Source organism: Sapajus apella, unplaced genomic scaffold (genome assembly GCF_009761245.1).
Source record: "Sapajus apella isolate SASKATOON/1434 unplaced genomic scaffold, GSC_monkey_1.0 scaffold39, whole genome shotgun sequence".
Lineage (NCBI taxonomy): Eukaryota > Metazoa > Chordata > Mammalia > Primates > Cebidae > Sapajus > Sapajus apella.
Genome location: NW_022436979.1, coordinates 2,253,684 through 2,272,783, shown reverse-complemented (window position 1 = coordinate 2,272,783; position 19,100 = coordinate 2,253,684). Strand labels below are relative to the sequence as shown.

At 36.8% G+C, this 19,100-nt stretch overlaps 1 protein-coding gene across 8 annotated transcripts in view; it reads left to right on the top strand.

Annotated features, from left to right (window-relative positions):
• The window catches only part of LOC116565151 (probable ATP-dependent RNA helicase DDX60-like), a 129,181-nt gene that overhangs the window by 69,317 nt on the left and 40,764 nt on the right, over positions 1-19,100 (top strand). For 7 of the 8 annotated variants that reach the window (XM_032298615.1, XM_032298614.1, XM_032298616.1 and 4 more), the window contains 5 exons: positions 341-483; positions 612-721; positions 15,288-15,392; positions 15,917-16,045; positions 18,520-18,644. In XM_032298615.1, the coding sequence (XP_032154506.1) occupies positions 341-483; positions 612-721; positions 15,288-15,392; positions 15,917-16,045; positions 18,520-18,644 (612 nt within the window). The remainder of the gene's footprint in view (positions 1-340; positions 484-611; positions 722-15,287; positions 15,393-15,916; positions 16,046-18,519; positions 18,645-19,100) is intronic. The other variant, XM_032298621.1, reaches the window with a different exon arrangement.

Genomic DNA, 19,100 nt, shown 5'->3' with positions numbered 1-19,100 from the left:
GCAACAATGATACTAACAGCAACACTGATAGCAAACACATAGTGCTTTCGACGTGGTGGGTATATTAACTCATTCAAGGCTTACAACATCCTTATGAGAAAGATACTCTTGTTATCTTCCATGTTATGATGAAGAAATGGAGGCATAAAGAAGCTAAGGAATTGTCCCAGAGTCCACAGCTGTGAAGTAATGGAGTTGCGTCTCAAACTCTGGTGGTTTAGATTGAGAGTACATGCCCTAAATTTTTTAAACTTGAGAAATTTTCTTTGTTTAAATTATTCAAGTTCTTGATAAATGCACCTATATTTTATTTAAATTATATGCATGTTTATTCTATAAGGTGGCTGCATTCAGTAAAACAGTACTGGAAATGGGCAGACAAGATTATGGAAGAGAAATTTATTTCTGAGAAACAGGCTGACAAATGTCTCAACTTTCTCAAAGACCATTCATATAAAAATCAATCATATGAAGTTAGACTTGGTAAGCACATATTTTTTATATTTTACTATAAAGTTTTTTAAAGAGATTTTTATATTTTACTATAAAGTTATCCATATTCTAATAATTATATGTTCATTAATTTGGACATTCTTGCTCTTCATATTTAGTGCTCTGTGGAGAGAGATACAATGATTTAGAGAAGCATATATGTTCAGTAAAACATGATGATGTTCATTTTGATCATTTTCATCCATGTGCTGCACTAACGACAGATATTGTAAGTATTAAAACATATTAGTGGAATTTTTAGTGTATATCACAACTTGAAAGGGACTGAATTAATCTTCACAGAATTGCAGCATGTATAGATACTCATTTTCTTTTTTATGGATTCTTTAATTTTATTCATTATTTAAAATTTAATACTTTTTTATTTTTAATTTTTGTGGGCATCTAAAGTAGCTGCATATACGTATGGGGCACATGAGATATTTTGATACAGACATATAATGTATAATAATCAGATCAGACTAAATGAGGTATGTATTCATTACCTCAAGCATTTATCCTTTCTTGTATTACAAACAATCCAATTCTACTCTTAGTTATTTAAAAATGTACGATAAATCATTGTTGGCTATAGTCACTCCATTGTGCTATCACATACTAGATCTTATTTATTCTATTTTTTTTTGTGCCCATTTACCATTCCCTCTTCCACCCAACTCATTATCTTCCTAGCCTCTGGTAAGGATCATTCTACTCTGTCTCCATGCATTCAATTGTTTTAATGTTTAGTACCCACAGATAAATGAGAACATGTGAAGTTTTTCTTTCTCTGCCTGGTTTATTTCACTTAACATGACATCCACCTCCATCTATATTGTTGCAAATAATGGCATCGTATTATTTTTTGTGGCTGAATAGTATTCCACTGTGTATAAGTACCACATTTTCTTTATTCATTGATTTGTTGATGGGCACGTAGGTTGTTTCCAAATCTTGGCTGTTGTGAATGATGCTGCAGTAAACCTGAGAGTGCAGATACCTCCTGATATACTGATTTCCTTTCTTTTAGGTGTATGCATAGCAGTGTATTGCTGGATAATAAGATAGCTCTGTTTTTAGTTTTCTTGAGGAACCTCTAAACTGTTCTCCATAATGTTTGTACTAACTTATGTTCCCACCAACAGCGTACAAAGGTTCTCTTTTCTCCACATCCCCTGTCAGCATTTGTTATTTCCTGTCTTTTGGGTGAAAGCCATTTTAACTGAGGTGAGATGATATATTTCATTGTAGTTTTTATTTGCATTTCTCTGATGATCAGTGATGTTAAGCACCTTTTCATATGCCTGTTTGCCATTGTATATCTTCTTTTGGGATATGTTATTGAGATCTTTTACCCATTTTTTGAATTGGATTATTAGATTTTTTCCTATAGAGTTGTTTGAGCTCCTTGTATATTTTGGTTATTAATGCCTTGTCAGATGGATAGTTTGCAAATATTTTCTTACATTCTGTAAGGTGTCTCTTCACTTTGTTGTTTCCTTTGCTGTGCAGAAGCTTTTTGACTTGTTCTGATCTCATTTGTTCATTTTTTCTTTGTTTACCTGTGCTCCTGGGATATTACTCAAGAAATCATTGCCCAGATCAATGTTCTGGGGAGCTTCTCAGATGTTTTCTTGTAGTAGTTTCATAGTTTGAGCTCTTAGGTTTAAGTCTTTAATCCACTTTGACTTCATTTGTGTATATGGTGATAGATAGGGGTCTAATTTCATTCTTCCGCATGTGGATATCCAGTTTTCCCAGCACAATATATTGAAGAGATTGTCCTTTCCCTATTGTATGTTCTTGGCATCTTTGTTGAAAATGAGTTCACCGTAGAAGTATAAATTTGTTTCTGGGTTCTCTCTTCTGTTCCCTTGATCTGTATGTCTGTTTCAATGCCAGTACCTCGCTGTTTTGGTTGCTATAGCTCTGTAGTATACTATGAAGTTAGATAATATGATTCCTCCAGTTTTGTTCTTTTTGCTCAGAATAGCTTTGGCTATTCTGGGTCTTTGGTAGTTCCATATAAATTTTAGGATGCCTTTTGTATTTCTGTGAAGAATGTCATTGGTATTTTGATAGGGATTGCATTGAATCTATAGATTGCTTTGGATAGTGTAGGCATTTTAACAATGTTGATTCTTCCAATCCATAAACTGGAATATCTTTCCACTTTTTTGGTATGTGTCCTCTTCAATTTCTTTCATCAGTGTTTTATAGTTTTCTTTTGTAGAGATCTTTTACTTCTTTGGTTAATTTTCAGATTGTTGGCTGTTGGCATGTGGAAATGCTACTAATTTTTGTATATTGATTTTGCATCCTGAAACATTACTGGATTTATTTCTCAGGTCTAATCATTTTTGGTGGAGTCTTATGTTATTTCAAACATTAGATCATATCATCTCCAAACAAGGATAGTTTGACTTCTTCCTTTCCAATTTGGATGTCCATTTTTTCTCTCGTCTGACTGCTTTAGCTAGGACTTCCAGTACTTTATTAAGCAACAGTGGTGAAAATGGACATCCTTGTCATGTTCCAGATCTTAGAAGAAAGGCTTTCAGTTTTTCCCCGTTCAGTATGATACTAGCGGTGGATCTCTTGTATATGGCTTCTATTGTGTTCAGATGTGTTCCCTCTTCATCCAATTTTTGAGTTTTTATCATAAAGTAATGTTGAATTTTATCAAATGACTTTACAGCATTAATTGAAATGATCTTGTCTTTCATTATATTGATATGATGTATCACATTGATTGATTTGGGTATGTTGAACCATTCTTGCATCACTGTGATAAATCCCACTTGGTCATAATGAAGTATCATTTTAATATGTTGTTGAACTCAATGTCCTAGTATTTTGTTGAGGATTTTTGTATTAATATTCATCAGGGATATTGGCTTGTAATTTTCTTTTTTTGATGTGTCTTTCCCTGGTTTTGGTATCAGGGTAATACTGGCTTTGTAGAATGAGTTTGAAAGTGTTCCCTCCTCCTCTTCTTTTTTCAGAATAGTTTGAGTAGTATTGATATTAATTCTTTTTTAAAGAGAATGAACTAGCCAACTAATAGATTAGTGTTGGTATTACTTCTCCTTAAAGAAGAGAGGAATTAGTTTTCTAAAAAGAAGTAATTCCAAAACTACTCAGACTATTCTGAAAAATAGAAGAGGAGGGAATACTCCTCTATTTTGGTAGAATTCAGCAGTGAAGTTATTGGGTCCTAGGCTTTTCTTTGCTGGGCAACTTTATTATGGCTTCAGTCTCATTATGTGTTATTGGTCTGTTCAGCATTTGGATTTCTTTATGGTTCAATTTTGGTAGGTTGTGTCTAGGAGTTTATCCATTTATTCTAGGTTTTCTGATTTATTGGTATATAGTTGCTTATAGTAGCGTCTAATGAACCTTTGAATATCTGTGGTATCAGTTGTAATGTCTGCTTTTCCATCTCTGATTTTATTCATTTGGGTCTTCTCTCTTTTTTTTCTAAGTCTGGCTAAAGGTTTGTTTATTTATTTATCTTTAAAAAAACAGCTTTGCATTTTATTGATTGTGTGTATTGTTTCCTGTTTCAATTTCAGTTATTTCTGCTCGGATCTTTATAATTTATTTTACCGATTTTGGGTTTGGTTTGTTCTTGCTTTTCCTGTTCTTTAATATGCATAATTAGGTTGTTTGTTTATTGAAGTTTTTCTGCTTATAGCTATAAACTTTCCTTTTAGTACTGCATTTGCTGTATCCCATAGGTTTTGGTATGTTGTGTTTTCATTGTCATTTAAGAAATTTTTAAATTTGTTTCTCAGTTTCTTCATTGACCACCTAATTATTCAGGAGGATATGGTTTAATTTCCACATATTTGTATAGTTTCCAAAATTTCTCTTGTTATTGATTTCTGGTTTTCTTCCATTGTGGTCAGAGAAAATGCTTGCTCTTATTTCCATTTTTCTTGAATGTTTCAAAACTTGTTTCATGACCTAACATATGGTCTATGCTTGAAAATGATCCATGTGCTTAGGAAAAGAATGTGTATTCTGCAGCCGTTAGATGAAATGTTCTATAGATATCTATTAGGTCCATTTGGTCTATAGTGCAGATTAAGTCTGATGCTTCTTTGTTGATTTTCTGTCTTGATGGTTTGTCTAACGCTGGAAGTGGTGTGTTGAAGTCTCCAGCTACTATTGTATTGGGGTCTATCTCTTGCTTTAACTCTATTTAAAAATATCTATTTTAAAGATAAATTTGCCTTATGTATCTGGATGCTCCAGTTTTGGATGAATGTATATTTATAATTATTATATCTTGCCATTGACTTGATCCCCTTATCATTATGTAATGAGCTTCTTTGTCTCTTTTCATAGTTTTTGTTTTGAAATCTACTTGGTCTAAATATAGCTATGCCTTCTCTGTTTTGGTTTCCATTTGCATAGAATATTTTTTCATTTGTTTATTTCCAGTCCATGTGTATCTTTATATGTGAAGTGTATTTCTTATACGCAACAAATCATTGGGTCTTTTAAAAAAATTCATTAAGCCATTGTATGTCTTTTGATTGGAGAATTTAGTTTATTTACATTCAATGTTATTACTGATAAATAAGAACTTACCTGCGATTTTGTTATTTGTTTTTTTTTTTTTTTAGTTGTTTTGTGGTCTTCTCTTTCTTCTTTCTTTTCTTCCTGTTTTCCTTTTAGTGAAGGTGATTTTCTCTGTTGGTATGTCTTAACTTCTTGCTTTTTATTTTTTGTGTATCTATTGTATGTTTCTTGATATGAGTTCACCATGAAGCTTGCAAATATTACATTATAACTAATTATTCCCAACTGAGGACAATTTAACACTGATTACATATACAAACAAACAGCAAAAAGGAAACTAATAAAAACTGTATACTTTATCCCCTCACCCCCAATGCGTTTAAACTTTTTGTTGTTTCTATTTATATTCAATTTTATTGTCTGTCTTGAAAAGTTGCTCTGGTTGTATTTTGTGATAGGTTCACTGTTTAGTCTTTCTACTGAAGATACACTCATATGTTCCATACTACAATTACAGTGTTATAATATTCTGTGTTTGTCTGTGTACTTACTATTACTAATGAGTTTTGTATCTTTAGATGATTTCTTATTGCTCGTTACCATGATTTTCTTTCACGTCGAAGACCTTTAGCACTTCTTGTAGGACAGGTGTTGCTGAAATCCCTTAGCTTTTGTCTGAGTAAGTCTTTATTTCTCCTTCATGTTTGAAGGATATTTCCTTTTTTTTTCTCTATTTTTTATTGCATTTTAGGTTTTGGGGTACATGTGAAGAACATGCAAGATTGTTCCATAGGTACACACATGGCAGTGTGATGTGCTGCCTCCATCCCCATCACCTATATCTGGCATTTCTCCCCATGCTCTTTCCAACTCCCTACCCCCCACTGTCCCTCCCTTATTTCCTCCCAACAGACCCCCGTGTGTGATGCTCCCCTCCCTGTGTCCATGTATTCTCCTTGTTCAACACCCACCTATGAGTGAGAACATACAGTGTTTGATTTTCTGTTCTTGTGTCAGTTTGCTGAGAATGATGGTTTCCAGGTTCATCCATGTCCCTAAAAAGGACACAAACTCATCATTTTTTATGGCTGCATAGTATTCCATGGTGTATATGTGCCACATTTTCCCTGTCCAGTCTATCATCGATGTGCATTTGGGCTGGTTCCAGGTCTTTGCTATTGTAAACAGTGCTGCAATGAACATTCATGTATATGTGTCCTTATAGTAGAATGATTTATAATCCTTTGGATGTATACCCAGTAATGGGATTGCTGGGTCAAATGGGATTTCTGTTTCTAGGCCCTTGAGGAATCACCACATTGTCTTCCACAATGGTTGAACTAATTTACACTCCCACCAACAGTGTAAAAGTGTTTCTATTTCTCCACATCCTCTCCAGCATCTGTTGTCTCCAGATTTTTTAATGATCGCCATTCTAACTGGTATGAGATGGTATCTCAATGTAGTTTTGATTTGCATTTCTCTGATGACCAGTGATGATGAGCATTTTTTCATATGTTTGTTGGCCTCATGTATGTGTTCTTTTGTAAAGTGTCTGTTCATGTCCTTTGCCCACTTTTGAATGGGCTTGTTTTTTTCTTATAAATCTGTTTTAGTTCTTTGTAGATTGTGGATATCAGCCCTTTGTCAGATGGGTAGATTGCAAAAATTTTTTCCCATTCTGTTGGTTGCCAATTCACTCTGATGACTGTTTCTTTTGCTGTGCAGAAGCCGTGGAGTTTGATTAGGTCCCATTTGTCTATTTTAGCTTTTGTTGCCAATGCTTTTGATGTTTTGGTCATGAAGTTCTTGCCTATGCCTATGTCCTCAATGGTTTTGCCTAGATTTTCTTCTAGGGTTTTTATGGTATTAGGTCTTATGTTTAAGTCTTTAATCCATCTCTAGTTAATTTTAGTGTAAGGTGTCAGGAAGGGATCCAGTTTCTGCTTTCTGCACATGGCTAGCCAGTTTTCCCAACACCATTTATTAAGCAAGGACTCCTTTCCCCATTGCTTGTTTTTTTCAGGTTTGTCAAAATTGGATTGTTGTAGATGTGTGGTGTTGCCTCCGAGGCCTCTGTTCTGTTCTATTGGTCTATATCTGTTTTGGTACCAGTACCATACTGTTTTGATTACTGTAGCCTTGTAGTATACTTTGAAGTCCGATAGTGTGATACCTCCAGCTTTGTTCTTTTTGCTTAGAATTGACTTGGCTATGCGAGCTCTGTTTTGGTTACATATGAAGTTTAAGGTGTTTTTTTCCAGTTCTGTGAAGAAGGTCATTGGTGGCTTGATGGGGATAGTGTTGAATCTGTAAATTACTTTGGGCAATATGGCCATTTTCATGATATTGATTCTTCCTAACCATGAACATTCAACCTAACCATGGAACGTTTCTCCATCTGTTTGTGTCTTCTCTTATTTTGTTGAGCAGTGGTTTGTAGTTCTCCTTGAAGAGGTCCTTTACATCTGAAGGATATTTTCACTAGGTATACTATCCCATGATAAAAGTTTTTTTTCTTCAGCACTTTTTGTCATGCCACTCTCTCCTGGCCTGTGAGATTTCCACCGAAAAGTCTGCTGCCAGACATAGAGGAGTACCATTGTATTATTTGTCTCTTTTCTTTTGCTGCTTTTAGGATCCTTTCTTTATTCTTGACCTTTGGAAGTATGATTATTAAATGTATTGAGATAGTCTTCTTTGGGTTAAATCTGCTTAGTCTTCTATATCTTTCTCGTACGTGAGTATTGGTATATTTCTCTAGGTTTGGGGAGTTTTATGTTATTATTCCTTTGGATAAACTTTCTCCCCACTCTAGAGGTTTTAAGCCCCTTTAAGGCCAATAAATCTTAGATTTGCTCTTTTGAGGCTATTTTCTATATCTTATAGGAATGCTTTATTATTTTTAATTCTTTTTTCTTTTGTATCTTCTGACTGTACTTTCAAATAGCCTTTCTTCAGTCTCACTAGTGCTCACTTTTCCTTAATTAATTCAGCTATCAAGAGACTCTGGTGCATTCTTCTGTATGTCAGTTGAATTTTTCAACTCCATAGCTTTTGCTTGATTCTTTTTAATTATTTCAATCTCTTTGTTAAATTTATCTAATAGGATCCTGCTATCATTCTATTGATATTATATATCACATTGATTGATTTGTGTATGTAGAACCATCCTTGCATTGTTGTGATAAATCCCACATGGTCATAATGAAATATCTTTTTAATGTGATGCTGAACTCAGTTTGCTAGTATTTTTGTTGACGATTTTTGCATTAATACTCATCAGGGATATTGGCCTGTACTTTTCTTTTTTTAACATGTCTTTGCCTGGTTTTGGTATCAGGGTAATACTGGCTTTTTGGGTTTCCTCAGAACAGCTATTTTGCATTATTGGGCTGAAAAGTCGCATATCTTTGTCTTTCCAGAATTGGTTCCTGGTGCCTTATTTAGTTCATTTGGTGAGGTCTTATTTTCCTGGATGGTGTTGATTCTTGTGGATATTCGTTGATACTTAGGCATTAAATAATTAGGTATTTATTGTAGGCTTCACAGTCTGGGCTTATTTGTACTTGCCTTTTTTGAAAAGGCTTTCAAGGTATTTGGAGGGACTTGGATGTTGTGATCTAAGATTTTGGTCACTGCAACCATTAACTGCATTAGGTGGCACCCCACGCTCATTGAGGCTGTGGCTCTTGCAGACTCATAGAGGAACCCCCTTGGTGGTTTGGATAAGATCCTGAAGAATTCTCTGGATTACCAGAGACTTGTTTTTTTCCCTTATTCTCTACCAAACAAATGGAATCTTTTTCTCTGTGTTGAGCTGCCTAGAGCTGGGAAGCGAGAGTGATACAGCATCCCTGTGGTCTCTACCACAGAGACTGCACTGGGTTAGACCTGAATCAAGCACAGCACCAGGTGTTGCCCTAGGCTTCCAGTAATCATTTTCTGACTACTGCCAGTTTTCACTCAAGGGCCCGAGGGCTCTACAACCAGAAGGTGGTGAAGCCAGTCAAGCTTATGTCCTTTTCTTTAAGGTGGCAGGTTCCCTGGACCTCAGGTGGGTCCAGAGATGTTGTTCAGGACCCAGGGCTTGGAGTCAGGATCTACCCACTCTTCCCTTCTTTTTCCACCAGTAGAGGAGTCCCTCTCTGTGGCCACCAGCAGCCCTGCTCCATAGTGAGTTTTTCCTGGCTACTGCTAATGTTCACTCAAGGCTCAAGGCCTCTTCAGTCAGCTTATGATGAATGCTGTGAGGCCTGGGTCTCTCCCTTCAGGGCAACAGGCTGTTCTCTGGCCCAGGGTAGGTCCAGAGATGCCATCCAAGAGCCAGGGTCTGCACTTGGGGACCCCAAGAGCCTGCTCCATGCTCTATTCCACTGTGGCGAGCTGGCATCTAAGTTGCAAGACAAAGTCCCGTTTACTTTTCCCTCTCCTTTTTTCAAGCAGAAGTAGTCTTTCCCATAGCCACCACAGCTAGGAAGGTTCTGGGTCATATCTGAAGCTAGCATCCCTCAGAATGTCATGCAATGCCCACAGCATGTACTGCCTGGTTACCACCGCTGCTTATTCAGGGTCCAAGGGCTGTTTGTTTAGCAGATGATGACTCCTGCCACATCTGGGTCCATCTCTTCAAGGCATCAGGTTCCCTTCTGGCCCAGAATGTGTCTAGAAATGTCTGGGAGCTAAGGGCTGGGTGGAGGCTTCATGACTTTTTTCAGTGCCCTGACCTACTGTGGCTAACCTGGTGTCCAAGTTTCAAGACAAAGTCGTCTTTGCCCTTCCCTCTCCTCTCAGCAAGCAGAAGGGAGGAGTTTTTCTCAGAGCTGCGAGCTGCACTGCCTAGGGTTGAGGGAGGGATAATGCCCTCACCCCTCAGCGGTGTCTCACTAGGTTACATGGACTCCAAGTCCACAGACTCTGAGCCCAGCACAGCACCATGACTTGCCCAGGAATTATAGGCTGCCTTTCAGATTGATTTAGGATCTTAGGATATTTTAACCTCCAGTGATGAGGATTGGTTTCAGAGCTGCCCGTCCTGGAAGTCAGGTTTTGACTGCTGGGATGGGCAGTTCTCCTTGGCTAGAGCTAGTGTAAATACTCCCTCCATGGGTGCCCGCTGAAGTCTGGCTGGTGTTGCTTTTCACTGTGACAAGATAGCACTGAGTTGTAATGCAAAGTTCCAGTCACCATGCCTTCCCTCTCCCAAGCGCAAAGATTTCTCTGCATGCCAGGTGGCCACTGCTGGAGGATGCAGGATGGGTGGCCTTGGCAGTACAAGGCTGTCTTTCCTGCCCTCTTCAGTGCCTCTTTCAGTGATACAGAGTTAAAACCAGATACTGTGATTACTCACCTGAATTTTGGTTCTTATGAAGGTGCTTTTTGTGTCCGTGGTTGCTCAATTTGGATCTCCTTTGGGGGGGACTGATGCTCACGGGAGGCTTCTATTAGGCCACCTTTACAGATAATCTTAACCTTAGGTATACTGACATCAAGGATGGACTTTAGAGAAGAGTGAAAAACCCCTAAAAATGTTGTATGTATGCTTTCTTCTAGCTTTCATTAGATCCTTGAAGTTATTTGGGACACCTGAAGTTTAAAAACTGGAGAGGAAGTAATGGAGAGTTCTAATTTGGGTTCTTTGGTTAGTTTATCCTTTTTCTTTATTTACAGACATTATCTTTTCCTATCCAGCTGCTTCTTGGTGTCTATTTCTGTCTTCTACTTCTCTGTGACTAACAGTGCTGCCACAGCTGTACTGGCACTCCTTGTTCATGTTAGAATTCCCCATTACCAAATGGTCTGAACAGGGAAGAGGCATTTCCCACTAACATGGAAATCAGAACATGACTTTTTTCATGGTGGATTGGTAAGATGAAGTTTTTGGAGATCTTAACTGAGGCACTGGATTATGAGTGTGGGAAGTCATCCATTTCTCTTGCTATCCTCTTGTCTTTTTCCATCCTATCTCTGTTATTAAATTATATAGATTCAAGTTACCTTGTGAAGATATGACACTAGCCAATGGCTGGTCCTTTTTTCATGAAATTATATTCAAAATTATGCTGTTCCATTTATCTTCCTAAAATATAATTCTGATCCTCTCCTTATTGTACTTAAAAGTCTTCAGTGTTTCTCCACTGGAAATAAATTTCAGACTTTGTAGCTTGGCATTCAGGTGTTCTGTAACTTAGACTTTCCTCACCTTTTCACTCGAACCCAGGATGTAGCTTACCTAAAAGAGCTCATGCTGTGTGCTATACCTGGAATGCTTTATTCTAGATGCCAAATTCTGTTTCCAGATTCTATTCATCTTCCATGCTTTTGCTAATATGGAATTTCTCCAGAAGTCTTTCTATGATCTCTCTACATGGAACTAATCTTCCTTTCTGATAATACATAGGGAAGTATGTATTATTTGTACTTTTATTTATTATTTGTACTTTTTAATTGACACCAATTATGTTTAGCCTGCTGTTAAAGTTTTGTTGCTTCCACGTCCTCTTTTTCTTATTAAACTATAAAATTGTTAATGAAAATTTTTGCACTATTTCACCCCTGGATGACCTTAGAGCTAGCTCATAGTGCCATATACACAAGAGTTGCTCAGTAAACATTTGTGGAATGATGATTAACACCATGTGTTGAGAATTTATGTGACAGGCACTTCTTAAGTATATATATGTGTTTCTCTTTTAACCTTCCAACATATTTATAATAAATATACTATAATTATTCCCAACTTACAGGTGAGGGAAAAGAGGGCTAGGGCGGTAGGTTAACTAGCCCAAGGACTCAGTCAGTAATTGTCAGACTAAGGTACGAACTCACAAGTTCTGACCCCAAAACCGAATGCTCTTAAGCATAGTGTTATACTAAGTAATTTGTGGATTGACTGCATGAATAAGGAATTAAATGGAAATTACTTCATAGACTCTGAGCTATGGTGACTAAGGGCATGTAAAACTCACTTAAAGCGATTCTGTCTCCCAGAAGTTTTCAAACAAAGTTTTGCAATGTAGCTTTTTCTTGGCTTTAAAGTGACTCATTCCAAATGGTATTCCTGTCCCTATCCCTCCCTCTGCCCCTGACTGTGCTCAAGGAATAGATAAGCCCCTGACTGTGATAAGCATGCATCATTCTTTAAGCCTTTCCAATTATATTTTGACATGTTCAGCATTGAATTCTCAGCAAGTTTTTAGTTGCATAGTATTTCATAATTTTTCTTTATGGTTTGCTCTACTTAGACTGATTTAAGGTAAGTTACCTTTAAGCATTTGTGAGTACAGTGGCTTGGAGTTCATCATTTTTGGCTATGTGCCTTCCTCTATTCTCAGTAGCTATTAATGGAGTAACTGGAAAGCAACAGAACCATTACAGTATGTTCTGACCCTGTGTGACTTCTGCAGAGCTGCACTGTTGTGTGAATCTTCTCAACTCTTTACTCTGTGACACTTTACTCTTTTATGCCTGGGGATAAATAGAGAGACATACTTTTTAGAAATGCTTAGACAACTGGTGAAATTTGTGAGGTGTGTATTTATATAAGACCTTTCTTTGTGCTCCTAAGGTAGCAATAACAATAGCAAAATGATCTATCCACATGAGTATAGCATTCATGAGATTACACTGAAATTGTTCAATCATGAGGGGAAGCAGAATACATTGAAGCAATAAGAGAAGAATGTAAAGGAACCTTCTAACCTTGGATTTATTATCTGTAACAGTCATGGAAATAGCTGTGGAAAGGAAGGCATGGGAACAGGATGAGTGAGCTGGCTTTAATCCAGCTGTGGTGAGGGATCACTGCAGTCCATATATGGCTTGTTCCTGGGCTAAGGGAAGAGCTGCACAGCCTACCTACGAATTATGCTGCCTTAAAAAAACAAAAAACAAAAAGCAAACAAACAAACAAAAAAACCCCAGCTGCTCAGCTCCCTAAGAGGCTGTCAGCACCAGGCAGTCCTCGAAAGAACTACCGTCTGTCTCTTTCCATGTAGTTCTGATAAATGCTTACCATACAACTTTTTTTAAATTTTTATTTTTTCAAAAGTAGCATTGTGGTATTATATGCTTTTGTTTATGAATGAAGAAGTACAAACCAATATAACCATATAATGATCTTTTATATACTGTCTTTCTATATCATTTTATATATTATTTAGGCCAGCTTGAGAGATACCAGCTAATTACATGCTGTGCAGAGGAGAACAATTCAGTTTAATATGTCTTTTTAGTGATACAGTTGACAAACCAATAAATAAGAATACCTGAAAGTTAATAGCCAGTCACTAAGATGGGTGGGATACGGAAAAAGAACCAGGCGTTTTAACAGCAGATTATACACATTATATCATGTAATCCTCACAACAAATCTCTGGTATAAGGATAATTATTCCCATTTTAGAGATGGGAAACCAAGGCATTCGTAAAGGAAAGGAGTTGCTTTGAAAATGAATCACTGTTATTTTAGAGACCAAAATAGAAGCATAGCATTAGTATGTACTTGATGATTCTTAGAAAAATCTAATTACGAAGTCAGGAATGGCTTTGTTTATAGACAGAACATATGGTCACTTGAAAGATGCAATTTATGAGATACTGAAATCCTCACCTTCTGAGATAATGAATATAGTTACTAGTGTGTTCAAATGAAGTCCCTGCCAACTAGCTAGCTTCATTAATTCAATCTGAGAATTGCTAAATGATGATTCTTTTTGAATAACATACTACAAAAAGAAAATCTTGCTTATATTAACCCTTTTGAGTCTTACCACCATCATGAAGACAAGCAATGAAGACATTGTCATTCTCATATTATAGACAAAAAACAAACAAACAACAACAACAACAGCAAAACAGAATTCCAAGGAGTGGGTTCTAATCCCACAGTCCACCAAACAGGGCTTCTTTGCTATCTGAACTCTTATCTTTGGAGTGACTCCTTTAGCCCAGTATTTCCAATCTTCCAGGAACCAGGAATATGTGTTTTTTAAAACAATGGTTCCTTCCTTAAGTAAGTTGGGGAGAAGTGTGATGCCCTATCCCTTTCTTGGAGATTCGCTGTGCACATGAACATAACAGAAACCTTGACATAAAGATACTTGGTTAACTTGTTTAATAGGGCCTTTCCCATAGACATCTCATCGTTAACATTTCTTTTTGGTGTTATGGTTTAGGAGATGTTACTTTATCTCTTGGGTACATAATAGATGAGAAGAAGTAGCAATTGAAGACACAGGCATAGAGAACACAAAGGCTATGAGATGGGATTTGTTCTTGTACCTTATGCGGTGTTTCGCACATGACTAACATCAACAGTATTTGTGAGAGGAAAAGTAGTGTGTGAGTTCTGAAGGCTTAAGGCAGAGCTGATCAGTAACCAAGGTAGCCATCAGGTAGAAATTTCTTTGAGTATCTGAAGGTTGTCTGAGGGTCTTTGTCCTTATAAAGTTGACCCAGCTCCTTTTTAAAAAGTTTTTATTTTTTATTTGTTTATTTTTTTGAGATGGAGTCTCACTAGTGGCATGATCTTGGCTCACTGGAACCTCTGCCTCCTGGGTTCAAGGGATTCTCCTGCCTCAGCCTCCCAAGTAGCTGGAACTACAGACATGTGCCACCACACCCAGCTAATTTTTTGTATTTTTAGTAGAGATGGGGTTTCACCGTGTTATGGTCTTGATCTCCTGACCTCGCAAATTGCCCACCGCAGCCTCCCAAAGTGCTGATATTACAGGTGTGAGCCACTGCACCTGGCCGACCCAGTTCTTATATTGGGCCTCTAGGGACAAAGCTTTGTCCCTTTTTACGTGGCTTGGTATCCATAAAATCATCTTCATCACTAAACACATTTTAATGTCTGTTTCAAAAGGATATTTCAAAAAGAAATGTATATTTTTTGTCTAAATTGAGGCTATTCTGTAAGTGTTCATATTTTCCAGCCATCCAGTACCCTCACTGGCATTGTGAAGCTGTTTCATAGAGCCGTGTTCGTTTATTATCTAGTATGAATAGTCTCAGGAAGTAATGCTGAAACTTATTAGTGACCTTTGGAGTTTTCTATTTCCGCAGGTTAGGGATGCCACTTTGTTAAGATTTTATTAACAGATCCCTGCAGAGGTGAAATATTCCAGTTTTTTGCCTTTTAATGTCCCTGGATTCATGGATAAAGACCTGAGGGGTTAGCCATGAAAGATAAGATAAAATAAAGGAAATACAAACACTGTAATTTTATTTGCTCAACCATCCATTAATTCATTTATTCACAGATTGAAAAGTATGGATTCCCACCTGATCTTACATTCACCCCTCAAGAAAGCATCCAGCTTTATGATACCATGGTTCAAGTCTGGGAAACTTGGCCCAGGGCTCAGGTAAATATCGAAATATATATTCATGGAAACTAACTTCAGTTAATACTATTCAAGAATATGGCAAAATTACTCTTCAGGTAAGCACACTTCTTCTCTCCACTTGGCTGATGCTGCTATTTTGAAATAATCAGTTAATTTTTCTTATTTTCAGACATTCTTTGTGACTTTATTATTGTATATAGCATGGAATATTCTGTAATTCTCGAAAATATTTCTTCTTTTAGCTTTTGGGATACCATACTACTTTAGTTGTGTTTTTGGACTTAGATTCCTCCATTCTCCTCTCTGTTCATTTTCGTCTTCTCGTCAGCCATGCCTTATATTCTTTCATTTGAAGAGCTCACCCACCATCATAAGTTTATGTGTTAGAAATTATGGGGAGGTAAAAAGATGTTTAACAGCCTCTGACCTCAGGAATTTGCAGTTTGGTTAAGGAGACAAGTAAACTCAAATACATCGTTGTATTTTTCTTACTATATAGATTGCATAGCTTAGCTTAATTTTGTGATAATTTTCCCCCCAAGGAATTGTGTCCAGAGGAATTTGTTCTTTTTAAGAATAAAGTAGTCATTAAGAAGTTGGATGTTAGAAAATATGAAGAAAACTTAAAGGCAGAATTAACGAATTGGATTCAAAATGGCAAAGTGAAGCAGGTAATTTTCACACTTTTTTGGACAGAGTTTCGCTTAATTGTTAATTGTTTGGAGTTGCGTAATAATTCAGCCAATGTCAGTTCTGTAATCTTTTTATTCCAGTTTTTATTTTCGTAATTCCATTTAAACATGTTATCTAGTGAGTCTGAGGTAGGAAAAAGGAGGAAGGAACTGGTTTCATCTCTTAGCTCAGTGCCCTTTAAAACATGTGCCACAGAGGCTGGGCATGGTGGCTCACACCTGTAATCCCAGTACTTTGGGAGGCTGAGGCAGGTTGACCACGAGGTCAGGAGATTGAGACCATCATGGCCAACATGGTGAAATCCCATCTCTACTAAAATACAAAAAAATTACCTGGTGTGGTGGTACACGCCTGTAGTCCCAGCTACTCAGGAGGCTGAGGCATGAGAATCGCGTGAACCCGGGAAGCAGAGGTTGCAGTGAGCCGAGATCGTGCCACTGCCCTCAGCCTTGCCACACAGCATGACTCTGACTCAAAAACAAACAAACAAACAAACAAAACTTGTGTTATAGGGTTTTGGTTTCTTCAGTAACAGCTACAAACAGCTAAAAATAGAGAACCCTTAACTTTAACAGGAGCCCCAATGTTGCTGAGGGAATCAGGAATTAGTACAGGGGCTAACCTAAGTAAGATTTTGTGCAAATAAAAATAAATTATATAAAAATAACCAATTTCTGAAACTCATGTACATGATGATAAATGAGAAAATATAAATGTACTTGAAAGAGGCTTAGGCAAATTTACAGACGACAGACTCAGGTGGCTATGCTGAGTAGCAAAGACACCCTTGAGCATTAAGGTTGATGGATCTTTGGTTCTAGTTTGCTGACTATCATGTTTATTTGCCTTTTTTTCTTCAGAGATAAAAGAAATAAAGACAAAAATGGTGTTTGTTGGCCAGGTGTGGTGGCTCACACATATAATTCCAGCACTTTGGGAGGCTGAGGCGGGTGGATCACTTGAGGCCAGGAGCTCCAGACAAGCCTGGCCAACATGGTGAAACCCCATCTCTATAAAAATACAAAAATTAGCCAGATTTTCTGGTGTATGCCTATAATCCCAGCTATTCTGGAGACTGAGGTGTGAGAATCACTTGAGCCTGGGAGGCAGAGGTTACAATGAGTTGAGATTGTGCCACTCTACTCTACTCTGGGCAACAGAGGGAGACTTGTTCTCAAAAAAAAAAATGGTACTGATATAAGGAAATATTGCAAATAATTCAGCCTGTTTGGCAAAGAATGCTGTGTTCCATTAAATGTTAATCCTGGGAAAATTGAATACCAAGATGTCCTTACTCTCCACCCCTCAACTGATAATTAAAATGGAAAATGACTTTGTCAAGAAAATGTATTCATGATAGCAATAACTATTTCATCAATGTTTTTCCATTGTATAGTATGTAAAGGAATTTAATCTTAATTTTCCTGATGTAAAATAACATTTTTTTTCTGCTTAAAAATGTAGTAGATGCTGTTTATAAAAAATTATAAGCCTGGGCATGGTGGCTTACGCCTGTAATCCCAGCACTTTGGGAGGCTGAGGTGGGTGGATCATGAGGCCAAGAGATCGAGACCATCCTGGCCAACATGGGGAAACCTCGTCTCTACTAAAAATACAAAAATTAGCTGGGCATGGTGGTGTGCACGTGTAGTCCCAGCTACTCGGGAGGCTGAGGCAGGAGAATTGCTTGAACCCGGGAGGCGGAGGTTGCAGTAAGCCGAGATCACGCCACTGCACTCCAGCCTGGCTGGCACCTGGCAACAGATCGCGACTCTGTCTCAAAAAATAAATAAATAAATAAATGAAATAAAATAAAATATGGAATAGTAGGATAAAAATTACCACCCAGAATTTCAACAATATCTGAAGTAAACAACTTATTGTACTTCTTTTGATCACTCTGTGACTTACTCTTTTTTGAATTTTTAGTTAAGCATTATGAATATGCCTCTATGCCTTTTCAAAGTATTGGTAGATATAGTTAAAAACTTTTAAAAAAAATTTTAAGAGGTTCTTTTCCATTGTTGATTTTATATACTCCATATTTGGCTGCTATTTTGCCATCTAGTAATTGGAGAAAGCCTTTGTCACTCTCCCTGCAACAGTTGAAACAGCAACATTTTCTGAACATCTTTATCCTACTGACTTACTTGTAGTGCCTATAAAAACATCATATGTTATATTTTATATATTCTTTGTCTATTCTTTAATATAGAGATGTCTGTGACTCCACTCACTTTTACCAGTACTTGATAATATATTATAAAAGGACTATTTTTAAAACCCACAAAAAACTATATATGAAAAATTCTTCTAATTTTAGACAACGAAATAATTCCTTTCTCTCTCCTGTTTCTGCAAATTCTTCTCCTTCTCCTCCTCCTCCTCCTTTCTTCTTTCTTCTTTCTTCTTCTTCTTCTTTATTTAAAATAATTTTAACTTACTACTCTAGGTCGAAACAGTACTGGAGAACCTTAGTCCGGATTCATCGTCTAGTTCAAAAGATATGGTAAACATGTTTCCTCTTCTTGTTGAAAAGTTAAGACAAATGGATAAGTTACCTGCAATATTTTTTTTGTAAGTAATTGAAACTTAATTCATCTTTGTTTATATGTTAGATTTTTTTGATTGGTTTTGTTTTCAATTAGTCTCCTTTATATATAAATGAGAAGTGAGCCTATTTTTACTAGTTTCTTGCATTTTTTTTAAAAAAATATAGATTTTATTTTCAAAGAAATGGGCCAGCCTTCTAGGTCAATCCTTAAAAATCAAGAGTCATTTGATTGAAAATTTAACATTAATTGAAAAATTAACATTTTTCATCTTAATTCCATGACTCTTGATTTTTAAAAAAGGTTTTTGGTTTTTCTAATTGTTTTTTGTAAGTAGCTATCATTAAATTTAGAAACGTTCTTTTAGCAACTAAATTGATTTTTTCATGTACAGAGGTAAAACACATAAAGCAGTCAAAATTTATTGAATGTTTGGTTTTAATTTACACCTAAGAAAACCAAGCCCAGAGGCATTCCTTGA